This window comes from Chelmon rostratus, chromosome 14 (assembly GCF_017976325.1).
Source record: "Chelmon rostratus isolate fCheRos1 chromosome 14, fCheRos1.pri, whole genome shotgun sequence".
In the NCBI taxonomy this organism is placed as follows: domain Eukaryota; kingdom Metazoa; phylum Chordata; class Actinopteri; order Chaetodontiformes; family Chaetodontidae; genus Chelmon; species Chelmon rostratus.
The window spans coordinates 23,664,484-23,690,785 of record NC_055671.1 but is presented as its reverse complement, the minus strand read 5'-3'; the positions used below and the strand labels follow the sequence as shown (position 1 = coordinate 23,690,785).

The following is a 26,302-nucleotide window of genomic DNA, read 5'->3' as shown; positions in this document are numbered from 1 at the left end:
CACAGTGAGTTTTGTTGTCATGATCTGCTTCCAGGAGGTGGAGATGAAGTACAACGAGCTGCGACAAGCACACGGCGAGCTGGCCACCGACTCAGACGACAACAACGGTGTGTTTCCCGCGTCTAGGTCACAATCGACTGATTTCCATCCACATCAGTCATCTGTTCATTTACTGAATCTCAAAAGCTCTGTTTGATATTTTACAGATGGGATTCAGTGATGAAAGACTTCCTGCTCTTTCTGTTGGATGTTTCATGTTGCTGCATGATGACTTTCTCCTGGACGGATCCTTCATCTTTAAACAGTGATGCTGCCCGGTAATGGAGGCTTAATGTCTGATCTCCCACTTCAGGCATTTGTGACAATCAGTGCAAGACGTTTTCATCATTATTAGGACCGTTCCACCCTAAACTGAGGAGAGACACTGTGGAATCACCTGAGGACAATTCAGTCGCTTTTTGCTATAACAACAACCAGCTGCATAAATTATCTTAAACACTGGAGATATGAAGTGGAAAGTGGTGTGAGGTCACACAGCAGAGAAGCATTCAGACATGAACAGAGACATGAAGACTGCGAGAGTGACCGGGACGATTCTCTGAGGATGAAGAAGGTAGATCGCCTTGTTCGGGACTCACCATCTGCAATAAGAAATAACCTCTACTGTGCATATTCAGCCCAACATGCAGTTGAAGAGGCTTAACGATAAACTTACTTATTTTGTAACAGCACTGAAAAGCAGCCGTTAGATGCCAATATGTCCTCTCACCACACTGATTATTATGCTTTTAAATTCTGCAACATTCACAAAAGTCGTGCAAGAGGCTCTTTCATCCATTCCTACCATCTCACAAAAGTACCTCTTTATTGTATATCTTTAGCCTAGCTTAGCATAAGCAGCTAGCCTGACCATAACACTTTATATCTTGTTTGTTTCAACAGTGCACAGAGAAATGTAATAATGACAGTTTATGGTTTTCAGGGGGTGTTGCAGATGTTGCACAAAAGTGCTGAGTGGATGAAATAATTCCAGCATATAACTCCCATTATAACCACAAATAGTTTTTCTATATGATTCTGTGTGTATTATTGTTCATTAATGGGTTTTAGAGGCTTTTGTAGGCATATTTTTGACCTTTGAGCAGAGCCAGGCTAGCTTTTCCCCCCTACTTTAACTGTTTGTGCTAAGCTAGGCTAACCACGTCCTGAATCCAGCTCTGAACTTAACTTGCAGACATGACAGTGATATTGATCCTCTTGAGCAAATAAGAATACTGTATTTCCAAAAGTGCAAATTTAAGTATTCCCTCTGGCACATGAATAATATACCATTTAAAATGAGTTATTAGGTGCTCATACTCATCATTTATTTTTGGGACTGGCCACAAATTGTCATATTTCTTGTTTATCGGTTGTCTTCTTGGTTTGAATGTAAAGACATAAAAATGAAATGTTCTTTAGCAGCTGACTTTTAAATTTCCTATAGCACTTGAATGTAGCATAATATAGCAAACAAACAGATCCAACAGTTCAGCAGATTCACGGAATAAACAAACGATACAGGATGCTGAACGGACGGATGGAGGTAAAAACAGAAATGCCTTCTAGCCTCTTTTTGTTTTTAAAATTGGAGTTTGGCACCAGGCAGGAGGGAAACGGATGTGGCAAATACAGTTTTTTTTCCTGAAGCTGCATGAATCTAAGAGCACAACACAACATACACATAGAAGCAAGCTTTTCAGAGCGTGTGCACATGTGAATTCACTGAATTTAACTTAATGGTAGAATTTATTTTCCTTTTGTATTCCAGACCTTTTTTCTGGCCTTCATGATGGCGAAGTGATCGACTAACCTGAGTGCAGTTTTCCACCTCTTTTGTACTTTGTCAAACACTAAAAACTACAATCTTTTATTCCCTTGAAATATTGTCAGGAGGTTTTCTGCAGGTTCGTTTCAGTTCCTGCAACAGGCTGCTCATAAAAGCCGCGTTCAGCTTGTAACACCAGCCTGTCGTCCCTTTAGGTACAAGCTTCAAAGATTCACTCATCACGTCAATGGTTGGACTGACCACAAGCCACAAGACTGCACAGAAGACATTATGGCTTTGATTTATGAAAGAAATATACAAAAAAATTAAAAAGAAAAACAAACCTGAAAAGAATATATAGAGAAAAAAAGGTTGTTATGAGCTGTAAAGGAATATAATGTACATTTATGACTGTATATCAAAGGTTTTCTGTGTTGTTGTGTTTTTTTACACCATGAAATCATGTAATGTTATAACAAAAACTACTTAAGGAGAAGTTTAAGTGTCCACGCAGCACTAATCTGTTTTATAAATGTTCTATTCAAAGTGTTTTATTTTATTATATCTTTATTAACCCTGTTAACGTGTTTAAAAAGCTCCTTTAAGATGAGGAGGGTTTAAGCTGTCGTTAAAAATGAAGGGAAAGGCTGAAACAAGCATCATTTCTTCTTCGATGGTCTTGGGTGGGGAGTCGGTTTTAATGACGGCATCTTATTTATCTTATCTTATCAGTTCCTTTACAAGCTATCTGTAAGTCTTGAAAATCCTTGAAAAGCCTTGAGTCAGCAGCGTCAGACCTGGAGCAAACACCATCACTACTGCAGCTGCAGAAGGAAACTCATCCACAGACAAGTGTCGGTTTCAGCTAAAACTTTAATTAACTTAAACTGACTCATTTTAATTGGCTTAACTCATCCATCCATCCTGGAAACAACTTAAAAAGTGATCTGATAATAAATAATTCTACACCATATTGCCCCCACTGGTTTCCCATCATGCTGTGGTAGGAAACAGGTATTAAATGTGATTTAATGTGATATTACAAATTTAAATTCAGTGTGTTGAACCCTGCAGAGACCCTACTTTAGCTCTTGCAAATGTTACTCAAAAAGCTGTAAATGTTGTATTTGTTGGGGACTATTTTCAGTTGTGGATTAATACAGATCGTCCTTGTGCAAGTAGCTGCACGATGATCCAGAGGGGTCATGAGGTTTTTTTACAAAATGGCAAAAAAAGATGCGTACAGATGTGGCACCTGTAGATTGAATGGAAATCAATGACAAATAACAAAGTGACAGTTACTGCTATTATTTTAATGTTATTTCTTTCATAGAAAGCTGATTCACATCTCAGCTTGTGATGGGCGACTCTGTTGCAGCTGAAAACATGTAAAAATGTAAGTGAGCGCTGGTTTGGTGGATTGAGGTAAAGTGAAATGTATGGCTGACAGCTACAAGAGAAGATGACTCCCAGATGTTTCTCTTTCCTAATGTGGCATGAAAACATTATGGCAGCAGCATCAGTCACACCGACATTAAAACCATTGACACACATCAACTAAATCAGATCAGACGTCCCACATGTCTCATCTCTGTTTCTCTGATTGCTTGTGGGTTTAGGCCACAAGCACTTTTACTACAAAGACAAGTAAGTGAGCTTCAGCTGAACTCTGCTTCAGAAAGCCAGACCAGTTTCCAAAGCACGCAGAAAAGCAGTTTGACACATGGACTTTTTTCTAGATGCAAAGCGTCTGAGGCGTCCGATCAGGTGTTGATGCAGTAGTACTACGTTTTGAACACGAGAATACCACAAAAATGGGTATAATTACTCTCACTGCATTCGTAGCACAGACGTTTTTTCTGATTCCAAATAGCTGAAACGGTGTTTAAAACATAAATAAAACCGAATGTGATGCTAAGTAAGGGAAAATGCGCAACGAGGTGGTGGAGGACGGTTGCTTCCGCGAAGTCCATTTATTTCTGATAATGGACACCTCGAAGGGCATTATCCCGCTTATACCATGGTCACTTACATGGTCATTGAGAGTCATGGCAGTGTAGCTCTCAAAGTTGATTGAGAGCTGAGTTTCTGTTGCCACGGTTACCAGCTAGCATTTCAGCGCAATAATTTAGAACAATCAGGCTATTTGACCGGAACTTCTTTTACAGGTGTCCTATAACTCTTTTTAACGGACACCCTGCAGCCAATCAGAATCGAGTATTCACCCAGACCATGGTATAACACTTTTTAACGGACACCCTGCAGCCAATCAGAATCGAGTATTCACCCAGACCATGGTATAACACTTTTTAACGGACACTCTGCAGCCAATCAGAATCGAGTATTCACCCAGACCATGGTATAATCCTTTTTAACATCTACTCAACTGGAAACAGCACAAAGACGATAGCAGCTGTGAGTTTAACTGTCTTTAAGGTGAATCCCCTCATCCCGTTTCTGTGTGTCGACCTTGTGGTTCTCCAGCCACCTTTTGTACTTGGCCCGACTCTTCTTGTAGCCAAACCGGGCTATGTCCACCATGAACACCCAGGCCAGTCCGTACATGACCACGCCGCCGAGCTTCATGACCAGCGTGGTCCTGGGGGACGTGAGCTCGCAGTAGAACATCGCCGTGCCCACTCCCACTCGCACGGTGGCGAACAGGAAAATGAAGAGCAGGTCCACGGCGTCGCCCAGCAGGCCGTCGTACAGGCCCAGCCGGCGGAGGAACCAGCGGGTCTGCAGCAGGGGGTTGGTGATCTCGCTGCCGAAGATAACGCCGCAGGTCTCGCAGCCCGACGCTCCCATGAGCAGAGCCAGCAGGATGCCCGCGATGCTGGCGGCGTGGTGGGCCATCATGACCGGGCCCTCGCTGCGGTTGCATACGCACCAGCACATGTCGAAGAGGAAGTAGCCCAAGCAGACGGCCAGGGAGAAGGTCTGGAGCTCGGTGTTTTCTGTGCCTGGAGGCAGATACGACATGTTAAATACCTACAGGAAGTGATCTCCTGTAAAACATGAGGAAGGCTCTTATTTATGATCATTATACTCGTAACTCATTGCTGTAATATTAATGAATTAAGTGTACAGTGAAGAACTAGTTTCATTCTCTGATAGGTGAAGTGTCCACTAGTCAGTGGTGGAAGAAGCACTTCTGTGTTTTACTAAAGTAAAATTAGCAAAACCATAAAAATACTCTAAAGTATCAGAAGTAAAAGTACTCATCATGCAGAATAAACTGGATTAAACTCACTGATGCATTAATGTGTTACAGCTCTTAAAGGTGGAGCTATTTTCAATCACTGCATGTTCTGTTGTGTATCTTAATCTATAATAATCTATTGGTTGATAATATTTGTATTAATAATCTGAACGTAAAGTAACTAGTAGCTAAATTGATGCAATAAATGCAGCAAGAAGTACAATATTTACATCTGAAATGTGGTGGAATAGAAGTAAATTACCTCAAAATTGTACAATACCTGAGTAAATGTACTTAGTTACATTCCACCACTGGTGTTTTTATAGATTAAATGAATAAAATCCATTCAGATTAACACAAGTAAAGCCTTGTCGCTTATTATTTAGCCATTTTATCCGTTCAGATGTGTTACAGAATGACTTCAAATCACAGGAGACACAAACATCAACTCACAGTCTGTTTCTATGAACGTGTTTCAGGTTTCTGTAGAAAAGCAGGTGACTCAGGTGCGTTTCTAAGTCGCTCGCCGTGGCTTCGTGTCACTGACCTGCATGTGTGAGGGGCCAGGGGCCGTCTATGAAGATGACGTACGCCGTCAGCAGCACTATGACCACCCCGTGGATCAAAGTGACGAGCCGGCAGTTCCACTCAGGCCCCCGCTGAGCGAAGGCGCAGCAGAACAACAGGTAGAGACAGAACCAGCCAATCAGGCTGCAGATCACCTCCAGCACCGGCATGGCTGTCTGCGTGGGACGATTGGAGTGATTTCATTGGACAGCTTGAGTCACCAGAAGCAGAATAAAAGCTACAGGTTGTTGTGTTTTCACCGCTTTGTGTCACTTTTAATGTCATTTGAATATTTTTCCAAACCAGCATCTTTCAGGATGACATTGCCGAGTTCTTTTAGACGATATTACACTTAAGAAAAGGCAATAATCAATCAGCAGTAAGTTATCTCATTCTGTTCTTTTTTTACTTACAAATGTCTCCTGACAGATACATGATACTGAGTTATGAACCATTTATTTGTGCTGTTAGCACATTAATGCTAAATTGACCCAGACTGTGTCAGCTTGACCCAGCGACCTTTTCTTTTTAGTGCGTATCACTGTTACAGAGCACATAGCCGCCACGTGAAGCACCTCACACTCTGGTCCTGGATCTTACCGTGACCCCTGGTCCTCTCGGCCGTCCTCAGATCCAGGAGACGAGGCTCCGGCAGTGGGACGCGGCCCTGGCCTCCATCACTGTTCCTGCTGCAGAAAAGGCACAAAGACTGAAGCTCAGCTCGTTCCAAATGGACACATGCTCCGTCTGTCAAGATGACAGAAATGCCATGTGCAGGCTACTATGGACAGTTAGTGGATCCTTTATCCCTTCCCCCTGGATCTCAGACTTGATCCTCTTAAAGGATTACAGACTTCTCTGCAGATACCTGCTTTTAGACGAGTGGGTGATACGAGGCTGCGGCTGAATCCTCCACAGCGCAAATAAACCAAATAAACAAGTTTTCTCAAGCAACACTTGTTTTAATGTCTTATTGTTTTTCCTTATGTCGCCTCCTGTTTTCATTGGCTGCCTGATTTCTGCTCTGAAAACGTCCTCAGTTCTGTTGTCATAGCAACACCATTAACTGTGTGTGTGGGATTCTGCATGTGTGTGTATTTGTACATCTGAGGTTTCATAGTTATTCATATTTTAATCTGCAGAGTGTGCAGAGACTCTTTTCTCTTTTTACTGAAGGAACGAAAACTACATGAACAAAATTAACACCTTGAGACTTTAAAATAATAATGATAACAAACTTTATTTGTGTAGCACCTTTCAAAGTAGAAATGCAGCTCAAAGTTCTTTAAAACAAAGGTGTCACACGCAGCAAAGGCTTCACATAAAAAGACAAAAAACACTGAATAATGATAATAAAATTAAGTTAAGAATGCGGTACATAGAACAGCTCAAGTCAAGTAAAATACAACAATGAAAAGTTTACAGAAAATTACACTGGAATGTGTTTCTGTTGCTCATTTTGACAAAATTTGAGATGTAAATAATCCATTTTATCCCGTTTTAATTCTCAAGAAATTTTCAAATGAAGAGATACTCTCTTCATTACATAAATGCTGGACTCCATTCAATCCATTCATCGACAACACATGTTTCGCTTTTCAGCCATTTCTTAGTTCTGGATTTCTTACAAGCCATCAATAATATCCACAGCAAACATGTATCCGTCTTCCTCCGTTCCAGTTCCTCCATTTTAACCAGTTTAACATCATTTACAAACTTTTATTGATGTTTATTGATGAGAAATGATCCCGGACTGACAGAAGATTTATATGTTCAGTTATTTAACTGACAGTGAAACAGGAAGTAGTTGATATTTCAGACAGAAATACACAGTCAGCACACACATCAACCCTCAGGCTTTTACCATGTTGCCTTATAAACTTTATTTTCTAATGTAATATTGATCTTGAATTGAAAATAGAACTGCATTTGGAGAAGAAACAGTGTCGCATATTGAAGCTGTGAGCCTCCAGACAGCGCATTAAAAATGGAGGAATGGATCAGTGTTCCCCCTGCAGACGCTGACATTTATCAGTAAGTATGAGGAATAAATACATGACTGGGATAAATGAGGATGAAGCAACAGTTCATGCAGCGTACATGCAGGTGGGATGTTTTCACATGTGGCTGTGCATGCATTCACTCCCCTCTGCTACTGCAGGTTTATAACCTGCGAGGCGAAGGTCAGGTACTCACCCGACAGCCCTGCAGCATTAACCCACTTCCAGAGTGGCTCTAATCTGACTCAAGAGTAGATTATTGGTCAATTGTGAACAGTTGAAGCAAACACAGGTATGATTTGTCCATCCTGCTCACAGGAAAGCGTCACTAATGTGTCTGAATTAATATTCATCGTGCAGAAATAGCTCCTACACTACATGCAGGGTGATATTAACATGTTGAATAGATAAACACTTATATTGTGGTTTACAGGGAGCTTTGTGCTAAGGTAAGCTAATGTCTGCCTGGCCATGTCTGAGCTTGCCTCAACTCCTCAGCTTGCTCAAGAACTTGCCTCTTCTGTCTACTGTGGTGTTTAGCCCTGAGACATCTGGAGTTATTGGAAAATTATGTTCATTAACTACAGCTGAAAACATAAATATTGAATAAACAATGAAATTAGATTGATTCCTATACAACTTCGACACAAACTATCACTGGACTGATATCAGGGCAGGTTGGGCTCGCAGGTTTTCAGGACTCAAAGGCAGTAACTCAGTTCACCCAGGAAAGGTTCAAAAACACGAGGCAGTATTTAACAAAAAACACAATTACAAGGATCTGGCAAAAACAGGACTGAAGTTCACAAAGTAACAAACAAACTGCGCTCTGTAATTCAAAGTACAACAAAAAGACTTGATTACAATAGAAAAGAACAAAAGGCGCAAGGATTCCAAAAATGTGCAAACTAGAAACTTGAATAGACTAACACTCACAGGTAGACAGGGATATCTTTCAGAGCTAGGCTTGACTTGGACTTAACAAGGTACACAAGACAATCTGGTACAGGACAAGGGGAGACGCAGACTATATATACACATGAGGTAACAATGAACAGGTGGAAACAATCAGGGCGGGGCAGACAATCAGACAGGCAGGAAACACATCAAGAAGTCAGGGTGTGAAACAAGAGGAGAGTAAGGGTTACAAACTAAAACAGAAAGTGTATGACAAGACCAAACACCAGTGAACAAAACAGATCAGTAGATTTGCCGAGACATTACAATTGATACCACAAGAGATCATTGAGAAAACAGTAATTTTGGTAATAATCTGGGTGAACTGATTCTTTAAATAGTGCAATAAAAGTCTCACAACATGCATCTCCCCAAATTTGTTGTTCCTGTTATTGACAGAATCGTTTTATTTGATGAATTTATGATTTTCTAAACACTGAAAAGCCTGTCTATGTGTAATTATAGTTTAACTAACTGTATTAACATATGGTACAATTAAATTTGTTTTTATTTCCACTTCCTGTCGCCATATTTTGTTATTTACTTAAATGATTTGAGAGGTTGTGCCCTGTATATGCCCTCTGGTCCAGTAGGTGGCGCAATGCTTTACTAATGGGACTATTATTTACAGGGAAGCAGAACCATAGAAGAACATAGTTTCCCTTTCCGGGGTCAGGTTAGGTAAAGATAAACAAACACGCGATAATGACATTGAAATATATTGCCACCGTTTCAGCAAGTTCACATCAATTTCTTTACAGCACAAGTTCGTTCGTCAGCCTGTGAAACACGTTTTTAAACCCGGTCTAACAGGAAGGAAAGGTAAGTTCACCTGAAGTCAGTGGCTGCATGTGGAAAAGCGAAGAGAACACGAGGTGAAACTCCGTTCATATTACTGATAATTTAACACTGCCGTGAATATTGCCAAACTTTTATTTTTAGTAAAATATTGTCTGTTACCCTGATCGAATGATTGGGAGCCACTTTGTCATTCGGTATTATTATTAGGATAATTCTAACCTATGTTAGCCGTTTCACGTGTTAGTCCACTCATCGGTGTCAACGTCCTGCTTTAGCTAAAGTTCGTTAGCAGTTAACGTTATTGCGGGGCCCGCTGGTCGTTAAGGGATTAAAGTGTGACATTTAATTAAAATTTAGAGCTGTTTAGTAAACCAGCAGCATGCCGAACTTATCAGTAGACCCTGACCAACCTTGGAAGTCCTTAATGGCTCCCAGTATCATATGTTTTTTGTTCAATAAGGTTATGGTAATTATTTGTCAGAATAAGTGAACGCAATTTGGCGCTTTTACATTTTCTCTCCATAACTCAGTGCACACAGTTGTACGGTTGTAGCGTATTTACGCTGTCTATTTAGACTAAAGCTGAAATATTTTCTGAAATTCATGACCGGACAAGCTGTGATTGCTCAATGATTTTGTTAAGCAGGTTCAACATTTCTAAGTGCCATTATTTTTCAACCTTATACTAAACATAATTTCTGCAGGTGATGTGTGCAAACGTTTGTCTATTTTAACAGTTCGTTTCATGCTGATTTAAAATTATTTAAAGACAAAATGCAATTTTTTACAATAAGGAAAATTACTATGTAGTTCTGATACACTATTTCAACTTAAATTACGAAAATAACCTCCCTCCAGATGTTTAAAACTGACTTATCTTGTCTTCAGAAATACAGCTGTCAAAATGATTTGTGGATATTCTCCAGGCTGTTTAAACTTTTACCTGCTGTTATGTACAGTTATGTACCCCTGCCTCGTCTCTTTCTGCAGGATGGCTCTTCCGCATGTGCGACTGTGCACTCGACACATGAGCACAGGGCTTCAGGTCTGTGGTTATGCGACACTCAGTAAAGCATCCAGACCTCAGGAGAAAAGCAGCACCGGTCCAGTTTTTCAGTATGTCGGCCAGCACAAAAAGCCCAGCCACAAGGTGTTTGTATGGGGCTTTAGCTTCACTGGCGCTCTGGGTATCCCCAGCTTCGTGGTGCCGGACAGCGGCAGGAAGAAGCCCCGCAAATACCAGCTGACTCCTTACCGGCTGGAGACTGCAGAGAAGGTGAAGTTTAATGAGCTTCATATGGAGCCTTATGAGTTAAGCTTGTTAATATTGGCCAGTGCATGTCAGTGACTATTTTTCAGTGTCATATCATAAAGATTTGATGCGCTTCAAGTCAAATCAGCTGCACTGCTGCATCATTGTAGTCTGGAAAGTATGAGTTTCTTTTGCTGTCCTCACTAACTGCTGAGCTGAATTCAGAAAAAGCAAATTTATTTTTTGATTTTATTTGTATGAGCCTTTTTAATCATTGAAATACACAGTCTTATTGTTCTAATTGGCTCAAGTGATGTCTTAAGCTCCATTTGGACAGGGGACGTGTTTAAATAGTTTTGACTGAACTCGCTCTGTTGCAGATCTCTTCTGCTGCTTGTGGTTACGGCTTCACTCTCATCGCCTCCCCGACCAAAGATGTGATCAAGCTGTGGGGCATGGGCCTGAACAAGGACTCTCAGCTGGGCTTCCAACGCACACAACACAGCCGCCGTAAGACAAAACCAGAAACGCTGCTTCCCTCTGCTCTGCTTGACTCGCTGCCACAGAGAATGAGTGTGTGTTAGCGTGTCGTTTTGGGCTAATTTCACATAAAAGCTGTGATAAATCCACTGCACAGCACCAGCCATCAAACAGCTGACCTGCAGGTGATCGTAGTGCAGCATTTAGCCTCTAAAGTTGGTGGAGAGTAAAACTAAGCTAAAAGCAGAGTGAATATTGGGCTTGCACTAGCCAGGTGGACAGAGACACGGCTCTGTATCTGCTGGACTGTTGACCAACACGTTCAGCTTAACAACTGTTGTTAATGTCAGATGTTTCTAGCTTGTTATTCTGCCCCCCAGGGGCCGACCTCAACCTTTTTTTGTCCAGATCTCCACAAACGCAGCACAGATAATAGTAGAGCAAAGAAAAAGCACCACCTGCTGTACAGAAACACCAACATCAGCAATGAAGACCTGAAGGAAATGTGAACATCACTGAAATGTGAACATCACTATTTATTGAATAGTCTGACTTCGATGGCTGTGTTTTTCAGGCACTGGTATCTTTCTCATGTTGGCCATTTGTCTGATGAAGGCAGCGTCCAAACGCTGTCTTTTTGAGTCAAATAAAGTTTTTGGGTGCTAAAGCCCAGTGTGTGGAGACTCTGTAGGGCTGCAGCCAGCAATTATTTAGTTATTTTCGTGATAAATTGATGGTGAAAAATGTTGTTTTCCTGTCATAGTGTGAAGAAACTAGAAAATACTCACATGTAAGAAGCTGAAATCAGAGAACTTTGACTTTGTTTTTCTTGAAATAAAACACTCAAAGCAATTAATCGGTTATCACAGTAGTTGCCGATTCATTTAATAGCTGATAGCTAATTGATTAATCAGTTAATCATTGCAGCTTTTTCCTGCATTGAATTTGTTTTCCTGCACTTGGGTTACATATAGGATGGGATGTGTACACTGCTTCCTCTTTGTGAATATCTGACTCCAGTCCACCCTGCTGGTTTTTGAGTATTACCACATGAATAAAGTCAGTGCAGCATGTTTTCCGTTCGGATGTCCCCGCAGATCAGAGCTACGACTACGTGTTGGAGCCCTCCCCGGTGGCTCTGCCTCTCGCGGAGCCTCTGCAGACCAGAGTGGTTCAGGTTGCGTGTGGCCGCGCTCACTCCCTGGTTCTCACTGACCAAGAAGGAGGTAAGAGACTCCTCCTGCACCAGCTAGCTGCAGCACATCACCGGTCGACTTGTACACGAAGAGCATCATCACTATAAATCAGTGAAGGCTTTTTAGAGGAGACGTGGCAGCGGAGTGCTCGTCACAGCTTGTGGGAAGAGGAAGAACACCTGGTATAGTGTTGTTAACAACCTCCTGTCACACTGTGCGTCCTTTACCATCCTCCTCCCACCACTCAGTGAGAATGAATGATTATCAGGCAGCTGTTAAATCCCATCTAAAAGCCCATAATGGTCTATAGGTCCGTTCAGTAAATTAGCATACAGATGTTCTAACAAGCACCAGTTAATGAAAGCTCAGTTTTTAGAATGAGTTCGTGTCTCTTTTGCTGCCCTCGACATTGTGTTGTTTTGCTTTATGAATTCAGTTTAAATGAGTTTTCACCATGCTTTGGATATTTGCCAAATTAAAGAAGGGTGCATTCATGTGTGTTCGAGGTCTTCACATGTTTTAGCAGGTATGTACTTTGCTGTTGGGCATTTAATTAGCAGATATCTGACTGGAGTTTGGCCTGACACAAGAGAATGATGTATCGTGACTCACTCAGTGTGGTTGAGACCTCCATAAAGATTTTTTTACATTCAAAGACGCTGCTGTTGATGCTTTGTGGTTTTCTTATCTAACGAGTGTTGGATGAAGTCACTGTTTAACCCTGTTTGAATTATGTTTTCTGAAAACTACACTGTCCAGCTGTTAGCTTAGAAATGAAACTTCATTTTGTGACCCGGTTTTACATCTTCAGTAGGAACCTTTGAGCTCTGGACACAGAAAGCATTGAGACGAACTCACACACAGTTGTAGAATAATTTAGAAAACCACCACACTTATCCCTCAGGACATACATGTTCTACCTGCCATGTAGCTTTTACCCAGCAGCGTTTAATCACCAGATTTCTGGCTGGAGTTTGGCCTGATGAGGGTGGATGTCTTGTATCGTCACCAGCCCATAGTGTGACTCAGGAAGGTCTTTAAAGGGAAAACGTTTAATCATTGTAGTTCATCGTTTTCTTCTTTCATAGGTCGCTTTGGGTCTTTTATTACAGAGTTTGAATATCAGGATAAAACATTCACATTTCACTGAAACAGATAAGAAAAGTTACGTCTGTTGCCAAGTTCATGATATTTAACATCTGTCCTTTCCTTCCTCCTTTGTGTTTCCTCTTTCAGTCTTCAGTATGGGAAACAATGCGTATGGCCAGTGTGGGAGGAGGATAGTTGAAGATGAAGATTACAGGTTTGTCCTGAAGCACTTGGTGCTCCTGCTCAGTCAAACATCTCGAGATCATTTTATTTTCATTCTAATCTGAGGTGTTTTCGTTCATTCTCATGTGCTGCTTTTGTTTTGGTTTATTACATTTTGGGTGATTTTTGCATCAATTTTATGGATTATATTCATTGCTGAGAGCTGAGAACATGGCGACAGGCTCTAAACAAGCAGTTTAGACAGATTATCTAAACACTTTATCTGGAGGTAAAACGTATATACTAATCCCTCACTGTATACAGGTGTGTGCAGCTCTGGTAGTGCCGTGTTCACATCATGTATCCTATCAGGTCGTGATGTGAAAGATGTTTACAGCGTTCATGTCATCAAACACTGCTTCCATTAAATCACAGTTTAATCACTTTAACGATGGATTCTGGCTGCTTGTTTGCTGTTTTAGACACTTCAGTTTAAGTCAGACGTGTTAGACTCGGTCAAAATTTGAGCCCGACTGTTGAAGGTAGTTTAGAAACAGTCACACAGTTTATTTGTAAAATCTTTAATAACCGAATTTAAGGAATCCTCATCAGAAAAATGTCTTTTCCAGCCTTTGTTTTTGCTTCCAAATAAGTTTGACTGACCTGCGAGTTTGTTTACAGCCTGTCTGATTGTCCGACTGCTCATGTTTCTTTTCCTGTTGGGCTTCTTTTTTTTTTTTATCACCTCATTTCCACATCCACAGTGCTGCTATTACCGCCAAAACTCCAAAAAATAAGACTCGGGCTGTACAAAACTTGAATTAACAATGTGTTTCTCCCCTTAAACGTTTTCAGTTGGGACCAGGTTCTTAAAGTTCATTCAAACCTCCAGTTAAAGGTCCAAAAAACACTTTAATTTAAGGGTTGAGCTTCATTCTTGACCTTAAGAACAAACAATGTGATAAAAACTCTAAACTTAAAGTTAATTCCATCAGCTGTTCCCGAAGGTTGGACTTTTAATTTGACACTCTACCTGCTGAAAAGAATAACTCACAGGCCGTTTCCCTCTGATTTATTCTTCATCTGGGAGTTGTGTTCTTGCAAATACAAGCGGCAGGTTGTTGAGAGACGGATGTGTGACCTCTCCTGCTGTCCTCGAATGACGGATCGGCCATTTTTCTGTCTCGTGTTCAAACAGCGGCAGTCACATCATTCACAAGATAGAAGGCTTCGGCTGCAGGGTCGTCCAGGTGAGCGCGGCCTCTGTCTGAGCTGTGATGACAGATGGTTTTGGTTGTAGGTTGTCTGCGTCCCCCCTTCCTGTACCAGACCTTCAGGTGCACTCACACACACACACACACACACACACACACCACATAGCCGGAGTCCACCAACACCTGCCCAGTGTGCGCATTAAAATCTAATTTGGCTGCATCGCTGCATTAATCACTTCTTCTCAGAACTCCATTCAGTAAAGCCCAAATTTTTTCCTCTTAACAAGCTCGTAAATTTAATCTCACCTAATGGATGAATTCAACATTTGCACTTTTTGGAGTTGAATTAGACGATCAGATTTGCATTTGCATGTAGCTGTAACACCATTCAGATTCCTGATTCCTGTTTCTTTGGTTCCAGGTGGCGTGTGGACAGGACCACAGCCTTTTCCTCACCGAGACGGGGAGAGTGTTCGCCTGTGGATGGGGAGCAGATGGACAGACGGGTCAGTGCACTTCATGTCAGAGTGACAGTTTGTCGTATTGGGCACAGTCGGCACTCTTAACCTCGAAGGCCAGATGAAAAATGTCTTCTCTGCAGTAGCCAGTTCTGCTGCACTGAAGCTGAACGGAGACACAAAATGTGGCTCGACCTCCTCGAGCTACTTGTGCAGCAAAATACATGTTTTGGATTATTAGAACTTTTCAGGTAATCTCAGTGAGATCTCTAAAAATGCTCTAAAATAAAAGATTAAATTCATCCAACGTGGTGGACATCATGTTCTGAAGTCCTTTGAGATGTGATGTGACTGAGGCGTCTCCAGTTGAAGACTTTTAAAAACAGAAACGACAGACTGTAGTTCTCGTCTTGTTGTTAGTGAGGAGCAGACTGCACGATATTTACCTCCTGTACTGAAACACAGCATGAAGTGAAGGATTTCTTCATAGTCGGGCACAGACGTGCTTGTTGATTCCACAATGCTTCTCCTGTCCTCAAGAGAAAAAACAGGCTTTATTCAGATAGAAAAATCTTCACATTCTGCACCAGTTGCTCCACATGAGGTTTAAAATTAAGACACGCTGAGATATTTATAAGCCTGAACAGCGTCAGTTGCAGTGTTATTATGAGTGGATGGCAGACAGATGGAAGATGGTATTATGTGTTCTTGAGAACAAAACATTTTGTCTCATCAGTATTCAGTACGAGTTTGAGGTTCTGCAGCGATGTCTGACGGTTCATCCTGAATGTCTGCCGTTAGAGTCCTACTTTGACCGTATGCACGCTAATTATGCACAAGAAATCAGGCCTTTGGAAAATCACCACCAATTCAAACAACATATCTACTCTACTTTTTGTTTCCCAAGATCTTCCTCGAGCTCTCCCGCCACCATCGTCAATGAGTCTTCATGCATTGCATTGTGGGACAATAAGAAATGTAGCACAAAAAGGATTTTACACATTGTTTGAAATGATAAATGTAGCAAATGGCCTCAGTGTAAAGATATATTGCCTAAATATAAGTAAACTGGCCTAAATATAGGTTGGCTGAATATAAATATAGATCTTTATGTAGTAAATGGCCTTTTTTTTTGAAAAAAAAAAAAAAACAACTCGCCATGCTGTTAGAAAAACATGCAAAATATTCCTTTTCTGTGGTATTGTTATCAGTTTTTATTGAACTTTGACTTGGATAGGGTTCATGCTTTGGTCCCTTAGTGTTTTCCAGCTAGTCAGACCCAGATAACGTCATCTGTAGGCATCTATTTGGAAAAAATATTCAGGCTGTAGTAAGTTTAAGTTTAAATTTGAAGGCTAATTGCATTGGAATGGTAAGAGAGAGTAAGTTAGGATAAAATACTGTGAGATTGGCTGAAATGGAAACAAAACAAAAAACAAACCGGAGCAGGAAAGAACTTGTGAGAACATCAGAGAAATCATGTAAGATAAGTGTTGTATTAAGTAAATAGCTTTTATTTTGAAAAAAACTTGAATCCGTCTCTTTTAGCAGTTTGATGAATGTCTCGTTCTTGTTTGTCTCGCAGGTCTGGGACACCACAACGTCAGCTCCAGTCCGGTGGAGGTAGGAGGAGACCTGGCTGGGGTGGAGGTGCGGCAGATCAGCACGTATGGAGACTGCAGCCTGGCCGTGTCCAGAGACGGACAGCTGTATGGGTGGGGCAACTCTGAATACCTGCAGCTGGCCTCGGTCACCGAGTCCACGCAGGTGAGTAGAGCTGACGTGGTGTCCGGCAGACAGGAGTGCGGAGGCCTGGCTGATATGACTGAAACGTGGCTGTGCAGGTCTGCGGGTGGCAGCTCATGTGGCACAAAGACTGTTTGACGGCTCCGTTGGCTTCTGCTTCCACCTGTCCATCACCTGTCCAGGCCGTCTAAGCAGCTCAGTTCACAGCCGTCACCGGTCAAATACACGAGATGTGACGCTGAAGCCATAATCCTGAGCCTGTCTAACTTTCTTCTTTGCTTTGCTAGTAATCAGATTCACATCGCTCTCTGAACTGCACAGACTTGTTTTAAATCGCTCATTTTAACGGGAAATTAATGGTGCCTGTTGACGAAGAGGAAGACCGTCCTCACAGGACTGCTGCTGTATGATGACACGTCAGGACCACTCATCATTCATACAAAAAGAGAAAGTTGTTGTCTTAAATCGTTCAGACATGTGACTGTTATGAACATGTGGCAGCGGCAGACGTCTTGTTATTCACCATCACTGAACGCTTGTTTATCTTTTCCTTCCAGATCAACTCTCCTCGACATCTTCCCCTGAAAGGCTGCGGAAAGGTGGTTCAGGCGGCGTGTGGAGGCACGCAGGTGGCCATTCTCAACGGTCAGTGCGTCCAGGAACACTGTGGACGAGGTGTTTGGACTGCGAGCGTCAGTTAGAGAGCTGCAGATGAAAACACAGACGCCTTAGATCCACTGAAACAAGGAGCTCGTTAGCTGTTAGCTGCAGAAGTCAGCCTGCTGGCAGAGGAGCGACTCCTCACGTGGCCTCTTGGTGGCGTCATAGATCACAGTTTTTGGTGTCTGGCATCTGTTTACCTTTTAGACAGTGTGACAGGGCCACCACCAACTGTCTCTGGCAAACATCTGTGTGAGATATGAGCTGGAGCTTTGACTCATCCAGACTCTGTGGTGTGGTGTGTTTTCCTCGATTAATGCTGTTTTAATGAGAGCTGAGTCAACCAGCTGGATGTTTTCTATCTTTAATGGGTTTTTTCAAGGCAGTGTTGATGTTCACAGATATTCAAAAAGCAAAGCTGGTGTTTATCAAATGTCACAGAGCTGGAAATTCGTCCTAACTGGCCTAAAATAATCAGAGTGATGCATTTTTGCTGCTACTTTTAGGCCTAGAAGTAAAGATCTTTTTCTTTACTACTATTGTGCAATACTGCCAATAATACCTGCAAGATATTGCACCATTATAGCCATTAGAGATCAAGGATATGTCGGGCAGCTACCTATTATTTTAAATTATTTCAAGCTGTGGTTTGTCAGTTTACTTCCAGCCTGCTGTGCAAAAGGTTTACTACCTCCACAAAGGAGGTTATCTTTGCAGTTCAGTTTGTTCGTCTCTCTGTCAGCGGGATTATGGGAAAACTACAGGCCCGATTTTCATGAAAGTTGGTGGGAGGTCGACATGTGTGTCAAGGAAGAACTCACTGAATCACGATTCAGATGCACTAATTATTATTCACTTTTGTCAACCGGTGAGGTTTGTCCCTAGCTGAATAAATAGCATCTAAAAGATAGATAGATAGATAGATAGATAGATAGATACTTTATTCATCTCCAAAGAGAAATTTGCAGTTCCAGCAGCTCAAAAGGTGGACACACAGGGGCATGCAAAATAAAAACAAGAACTACTTTCAAGTAAGAGGCAAAAATACAATACAAAATAACAATATAAGAAAAAATTATGAAATAAAAATAAAGAACTAAGCTATCCAGGATAAACATCTGAACATCTGGCTATTCAGGATAAAATCTGTCGTACAAGATAAACATTCGAGCAGTTAAATATGTATACAGTAGTGCAGTTGTGCAAAATAACGGTGTGCAATAGTCGGTTTGTCCACCCCAGCAAAGCCGCAGGTGCAGATGGAGTATCACCAAAAATCCAGTATGTGGTAGTAAAGTTCATAATGATGATGGTAATGATGATAAACGGTATTTTTATAGCACCTTTTATCCGAGAAATTCAGCTCAAAACGCTTCATGTAAGAAGACAGAATGAGCATTAAAGCAGGGAGAGAAAAGAAATGTTAAAGAATAAAACTGACTTGATAATAATAGTAGAAATAGGAAAATAAAAGCAATGCATAACACAAGATGGAAAATAAAGCCGCTGTATAATAGTAATAAAAGAAAGTTAGAGTACACAGAATACATAAAATACATCATTTGTAAAGAAGAGCAGCAGTGAATGAGTGTGAGGCAAAGCACAAAGTTTCAGGCCTGCATCAGGAAGTGAAAGCTAGTTAAAGGCTGAAGTGAGGAGGAAAGTTTTTAGTTTTCTTCTGATGCTTCATGCTAACACACTGAGCTAAGATGGTGAACATAGCGAACGTTACACCTGCCATGTGGCGTGTATTCTCACAGACAGTACATGAACTACATGTGGATGAGCTGCTGATATTATTCTCCCACCATCACATGCACAAAGGAAATGGAGGTAAACTGGTGAAGCTTGAAATACATTGTGGTTGTGGTGAAACAGCTCCAAAAAGTCTTGAAAAACAATAAGAAATAAATCTGAGGAAAAACATTTTTATGTGTATTTGTGAAGTTTGAAGTTGCATATTGCATCATTTCCTGTTATTGTAAAATGGTGACGTGTGTGATGCTAATCGCTCAAACAGAGGATTAGTATGCACATATTGTACCGAGTTGGTCTGTTTTATGGATTTGGGAACTGTCTCTGCATCTATTTCTTCACCCTGTGAGTGTCTGAATCTCAGCATGTGTGTTTCTGTGTCTCTGAATCTTCAGATAAAGGCGAGGTGTTTGTTTGGGGCTACGGCATTCTGGGAAAAGGTCCCAAACTGTCGGAATCGTCGACCCCGGAGATGATTCCCTCCACGCTGTTCGGACGCTCAGAGTTCAACCCCTCCGTCGCCGTCACCAGGATCAGGTGTGGCCTGAACCACTTCGCTGCAGTGACAGGTGAGAGCGCTCGTCTTAAAGCCGCTCTGATCTTTTTTAGAGACGGAAATTAAAGCTCAAAAAGTGCAAAGAGATTCTGTCTCATCCAGTCTGCAAGCTTTTAGACACTTTTTATTAGTCAAACTCAAACTTCCGAACCAGTAAAAAACAAGAAAAGTTCAAGGGTATTTTTTAACCAGGACACCATTTCCCTTTGTTTTTGTGTCTAAGTGACTAATGGGGACAACAATCTTTGAATTTTTTCCAGTATTGATCGAGAGCCCTGCGACCGGCAGCTGTGAAACAGGCTGCATTGTAGCTCCGTCAATGTGCGTCCACTTAAAGTGTTTGTTTTTGCCACCGACCGGCTCAAAATGTTATTCAAGTGTCTGACAGCATTATGGAAAGGCTCCCAACAGAGACGGACCTTTTTGTTAAAGAGTAAGATCCTTTGTTTAGCCAGAAACGGCCGCTGTGTAGGTCTCGCCAAAGCCACCAGACTCCATTTACAGAAACAGTCATTTTATCATCGGAAAACACTTCGTTCAAACTTGATATAAACAAAACAAAACTCAACAAATCCATATTGGTTCATCTTCCCACTGTTCCAACAGTCATGACCAACTCTAGTTTGTTTAAAAAATAAACCCTAAATTCACTGAATCGGGGCAGATGCGAGGGATGTATTTAGTTTCTGTCGTGTTTTAAGGAAATGGGTATTACAATGATAAAATTACTGTTTCTTTAAATGGAGTCTGGCGGATTTTGTGAGAGTGATATATCGGCTGTTTCTGGTTAAACAAAAAGGACCTTACTCTTTAAGAAAAAGGTCTATTTCCAGGTTGAAACAGACCAAAGTTACCCTTTATGTCAGAAGTATTTTCACCAGTGACTTTGCCTTCAATGGATCATTCGCTAAAATCAGTGATCGTTTCTTCGGTTTAAGACAGTGGTGGAAAGTAGGTAATATTAAGTATTGCACTCAAGTACAATTTGAGGTACTTGTACTTGTGGCTGCAACAAACTCTTCTTTTCCTTATCAAAATTAATCCGCCGATTTATTTTTCAATGAATTGTTTAGTGTATAAAATGTCAAAAAATGGGAACTTTGCAGAGTCCGAAACCCAAAGACATTCAGTTTCCTGTGATATATGACACCTGGAACCTGAGGATGTGTTTCTTTGCTTCACTATTTTTTCGCTTGAAAAGTCTATAAATTAATAATTAACAGTTGCAGATTGTTTTTCTGTATCAACTTTTAAATTAATTGATGAATCGTTTCAGCTCACGACATTCCAGACGTGAACATTGTACTTTTTTTATCCTCACTGCATTTAAACAGTCCGGCACAAAACCAGGCTAGCTGTTTCCCCCCGTTTCCAGTCTTTATGCTAAGATAGCTGGCAGCTGGCTGAGGCTTCATCTCTTCCACGCAGACATGAGAGCGGTATTAATCTTCTCTCAGGTTGAACTGTGTTAAAAAATGATTGTGCTTTAACAAAGCCGATGTGACGATCGTTTAAATGCAGCGACGTTATGAACTCCGGTTGTTTTTATGTTATCCTGTATGTCTCAGGGATCGTCCCGCTGAAAGCTCTGGCTTGTTGCAAACTGCAGCTGCCCTGCACCGAGGCCCAGCAGGCGCTCAGTGTCACAGCGGGCTCATGTTTGACTGTTGCTTTGCAGATCGAGGCGAGCTGTTCGTTTGGGGGAAGAATGTTCGAGGTTGTTTGGGCATCGGGAAGAGAGACGACCAGTACTTCCCATGGCGAGTAAGACAACACTGATTCAATATTAGTCATGTAAGCAAGAGGGTGAAAACTGTCCAGCTGACGCTTTGTGAGCTCGGAATAATAATACAAATTTCTGGCAGGTGACTGTTCCAGGTCAGGTGGTGGACGTAGCGTGTGGCGTTGACCACATGGTGGCGCTGGTGAAGTCCCTCCTGTGAGCTCCTGCGTTCCTCAGCACAAGTGGATGAAAGGCTGGATGTTTGGCCGAGCCCTCCCGCTGACCCCCGGGCGCCTCGGGGAGCCGACGGGGGCCGCGGCGGAGTCTTGAAGCCAGCTGCTCTCCGCAGGCGACGGAGCCCGGTGTCGCTCCGCAGAGCAGAGCAGTCGATTCTGCAGCAGACTGACGCCGACTGAGCTCGCTTTATCCTGCATGAAGGTCAGATGGGAAAGACATTAAAGGATAGTTTTGGTTTATCTCAGCTTGAGCTGAAACGACCAGATTTCAAGGAAAACAGTGGAAAAAATGCAAATAAATCTCCTGTTGCAGCGTCTCCGATGTGAGAATTTGCAGCTTTTCTGTTTCATATTATTACAAACTGAATTTCTTTGAGGTGGTCGGACAAAAAAAGACCTTTGAAGACGTCACCCTGGACATGTTTTTTAAAGACTATTCATCTGCAGGTTAACCGCTATGAAACTAGCTGTTGCTGCACTAATTGCAACTTGGTTTTACTTTCATAGTTTCTACAGTAATTACTTGAATGACGAAATGAGGCCCAAAGCTATGAAAATAAAACCCAGGTTGTAATAAACCAAAGAAGCTTCCAAGCAGAAAACTTTAACCACCACTCAGGTGGTTGAAAATGTCTCGTGTTCGTTTGCGCCTTCGCTGTGAGAGAAATGTGGCCAGTGAGCGAAGTGATCCACTGTGGGATCCACAGACTCTCAGACGACATGTTGTGGCACTCTGCAGGACTGCGCCATGTTTTAAAAACCATTTTAAAAAGGCCGTGAAGACATCGACAGTCAGAGAAAAGTTGTTGTCTCTCTGTCACCTGCAGATAGACTGAAGACCCTCCGCCGTGTCATCTGTAGTGTGTGCGTGTTGTGCTCGTGAAAACTACAAACATGGCCCCCTGACAGCTTGCGGCATGACACACGATCCGAAGACGTTTTTTCTTGTTCTGTCTCCCTGTATGAGAGGGTGAACCCACTTTTCCCCACACTGTTTGATGCCATTCAATACACATTATGCAATACTCCATATTTAATAAACATATTGTTACTGACCACATCATTTGTGTGTTAATAAACACTGAAATTAGACTGAATTTTGGATGGAGCTTTATTTTAGGATGATTTTGTGGTGCTAATTACAGGTTAAATAAAGATTCACTAACAGTACATAAAGTGATGAAATACTGCAGACAAACAGGAAGTCATTCTTCATCAAAACAAAGTCTGCAGTGACTCAAATTTACACAAACACCAATGACTCAAACAATATTTTCATTCTGCTTTTTAACACGTCGACACAGATTGATGCAACAGCACAGAGAGACCACAAGAACTGAGTGTCTGACATCTGAAACGTTATTTATTCAGTACGTTGTATTAATGTGATTCCAGAGGAAGATAATGAACTGAAGTTCAGTGATAAAACCGTGAAATGATGATTGTGGCTGATCTTCACTGCGTCTTATTTTCTCTGCGTCGACCACAGATTTTATTCAAGATATCTAAGAAATGAGAGAAACTTCTGTAACAGTCGATGCATCAACATTTTGACAGCGATAAGAAGAATAAAGATGACATTTCTTTCTAACCATCACGGCTGAACACGTTGCGGTGAAGTAATCTGCACTCTCGTGGCTGCTGAGCATGAGATTTAGACACAATAAACTAGAAAATCGAGCCAAAGCAAGTCTAAAATGCTCTTAACTTATAACAATTATTTGCTGTAGCTCAGTAAAACGTTTAATCAGTGCACCATTGATGCAGAAATGTGTAATTTGTCTACAAACAAGCTTAAAATTCAGTGTTGGTTTCTACTAAATGCATGATGAATATTTAATCTGGAAACCAACAACTGCTTTTTAAACTGTTGCCCAATAATTTGGACCAAACCGTGACATTTTGTTCTGATCTCCAACACAATTAGCCCATTAAGCAGTTTGTCGATTGTAAAGTATCTTGTAACACATTTTTAAATAATTGTTGAAGTAATTTTAAATGTAAAAACATTTAATGGCTCCAGCTTGTTTAATCGTTTTATCGTATCTTTAATAATTCTGAGGTTTGTTCTGCTGGTTGGACATAAAGAAGAGTGAAGGCACTATTGTGACAGCTTTTTTAAATTTATTTATTTTTTTACAAACCAAACATAAAAATAATCAGTTCTGTACAAAATAGTTCAAAATGAGCTCCACCTCAGCTAACCACATCAGTAAAATCAAGCTTTTACTTTTAAATGCATGAGTCATCATAATCTAATGATGTATAAAAGTATAACAGTCAGATTTGTTTTTGTTTTGCAGTGTGGTATTAGTACTTTTACTGAAGTACAGGCTCTGAATACTTCCTCACCGCTGCTGGACGGGTTCAGTCTGACAGTACAGTGAATGTGTCTGAGGTCAGCGCAGTAAACCTGGTTGTACCGTGTTCCCCCATCGAGTTCCTGTATTTCGGGGCCATTCATCATTGTGGCAGCTGCGGGGCCCTCAGGGGCTGTGGAAATGTATTTATGACAAAACTACTGAGCGAGCATAAAACATCCGACCTGGGATCAGCGTGTGAGGCAGGACGTGAGAACACACAGCGACGAGAGTCAAATCCAGATTCCATTCGCAACATTTTCCAGCTGGTTGGTCCGAGTGACGAACAAACTTTAAATTCAAAATGAGATCCGTTAGCGTGCAGGCTAACAGAGTGGAGCTAAACTTGTGGGTCAAACTGCTCCTTATTGGGAGCAAATAAAACTGCTACTGCTCACACAGATCAGCTGATAAAACATTTATTTAGTAGCTTTTTCTGAGCTTTCAACCATATCATACACTTGGTCATCATCAATGGATGTAGTTTGCTCAGTTGTCATGGAGATGGATCTGTTGACACGTGATTTCAGCCGTAGTTGGCGCTTTAAGGGCCTCTCGTTTGCGCTTTAGACTTGCATCTGTATTTTGGCCACTAGGGGGCAGCAGAAACAAGTTGTGAATGCACATCTTCGCCCTTTAAGCTGATGTGGCTGGATGATGAAGGCATGCCCCACCCTGCTCTGCCTCTGATTGGATAGTGCTCGTTGCCTTCTTTGGTTGGTTAGGTTTGGGCATGAGGAGTGATGATGGGGGGTGGTCCTCCATCATAAATTATTCATTTATGATGGAGGGTGAGAATAGGGCAAGCCAATCAGAGGCAGAGTAGGGTGGGTCACGCCTTCGCCATCCTATGAAAACATATTGCAATGTGGGAAACTTGTTAGCTAACAGTTGCTTATTTATCTTACAGCCATGCAGCTGTTTCGGAGCAACATTATCGTTGATTTGGAGTCCTGTTTGTGTCACCTGGTCAATGTTAGTCCAGTTTTTACTCTCTCTTAGCTCTGTTTTGGTCTCCACCAGCTGCCAAGGGAAACAAATGGCTGCTTCATGGTGGGGTTTTTACAGCTTTTTAGCCACATGTAACAGTGAACAGTGACAGTAAAGTTGTGGTTCAAAGCTCCAGAAAACAATCATCATGGTCGATGAACGTCGAAAACTGCGACCGGAGAGTTCCAGCTTTAAAACCAGGAAGTCACCAGTAAACCCAGTGACACCAGTGAGCTTGTCAGACTGGTGTGTGATGTGAGGACATGTTCTGTTGCTGTGTGTGTTTGTGTGGGCGAAGTGCTGACTCACTGCTGTTCATATCTTTGATTAGTCGTTTCTGTGGGTGGAGATTTCCCAGCGGTGACCTTGTAACTCAACAGACTGTAAATCGATCGCGCAGAGCGAAGTGATGCATTTCAATTAGCAGCGATGCTCCTCTGTTCGCGGTTCCACTTCACTTTTCACCTGTTACTTTGACAGTTGAGTGGGAACTGAGAGGTAAAAGTATTAGAGTATTTAACTCAAGTACAGTTACTTTAAATACATTTTATTTAAAGTGAAATGACTGTGTTTTATATTTAGGCTACAAAATTCAGATGCGTCAGCGTACTTCGTCAATGTGGAGCCAATTTAAGATTTTCTATACTACTTGCAGTGGTGGAAGAAGTACTCAGATCTTTTACTTTAGTAAAAGTACCACAGTATGAGAATACTCTGCTGCATGTAAAACTCCTGCAATCAAAATCTAAAACTACAAAAGTATAAGCATCAAAATATACTTAAAGTACCAAAAGTAAAAATGCAGAATTTCAGAGTAACGTACATTTATTCATCACAAATTGCAGGTGGAGCTGATTTTAATTACTTTACTTACTGCTGGGTAACTTCATTAGAACAATACTTCATAATGAAGTAGTTGATTCAAATCTTATATAAATCTGAATCTGCAAAGTAACTAGTAACTAAAGTTATCAAATAAATGTAGTGGAGTAAAAAGCACAATATTTAAAAAATGGAGTAAAAGTGTACTTGGGTAAATGTACTTAGTTACATTCCACCACTAAGTAATGGGTATATTAGCTGCATGGTAC

The 26,302-nt window shown here is 41.4% G+C and overlaps 3 protein-coding genes across 6 annotated transcripts in view; 2 read left to right on the top strand and 1 right to left on the bottom strand.

Moving 5' to 3' along the window:
- LOC121617046 (rho guanine nucleotide exchange factor 12-like) overlaps nt 1-3,340 on the top strand; it is a 37,368-nt gene extending 34,028 nt beyond the window's left edge. For 3 of the 4 annotated variants that reach the window (XM_041952037.1, XM_041952038.1, XM_041952035.1), the window contains exons 37-38: nt 35-107; nt 207-3,340. In XM_041952037.1, the coding sequence (XP_041807971.1) occupies nt 35-107; nt 207-220 (87 nt within the window). In that variant the 3' untranslated portion in view covers nt 221-3,340. The remainder of the gene's footprint in view (nt 1-34; nt 108-206) is intronic. The other variant, XM_041952036.1, reaches the window with a different exon arrangement.
- Nucleotides 3,341-4,109: 769 nt separating this feature from the next.
- Nucleotides 4,110-6,296, bottom strand: LOC121617730 (TLC domain-containing protein 5-like). Its single transcript, XM_041952949.1, has 3 exons — nt 6,177-6,296; nt 5,557-5,752; nt 4,110-4,770 (listed from the first exon to the last, which is right to left on the bottom strand). Exons 2-3 carry the CDS (start codon nt 5,744-5,746, stop codon nt 4,229-4,231), a joined length of 732 nt encoding a protein of 243 aa, XP_041808883.1. The 5' UTR covers nt 5,747-5,752; nt 6,177-6,296; the 3' UTR covers nt 4,110-4,228.
- Nucleotides 6,297-9,214: 2,918 nt separating this feature from the next.
- Nucleotides 9,215-22,948, top strand: rcc1l (RCC1 like). The gene is made up of 12 exons (XM_041952479.1): nt 9,215-9,355; nt 10,325-10,610; nt 10,967-11,096; nt 12,164-12,292; nt 13,499-13,565; nt 14,712-14,763; nt 15,149-15,233; nt 16,771-16,952; nt 17,489-17,576; nt 19,742-19,915; nt 21,581-21,666; nt 21,768-22,948. Exons 2-12 carry the CDS (start codon nt 10,326-10,328, stop codon nt 21,843-21,845), a joined length of 1,356 nt encoding a protein of 451 aa, XP_041808413.1. The 5' UTR covers nt 9,215-9,355; nt 10,325; the 3' UTR covers nt 21,846-22,948.
- Nucleotides 22,949-26,302: the final 3,354 nt, after the last annotated feature.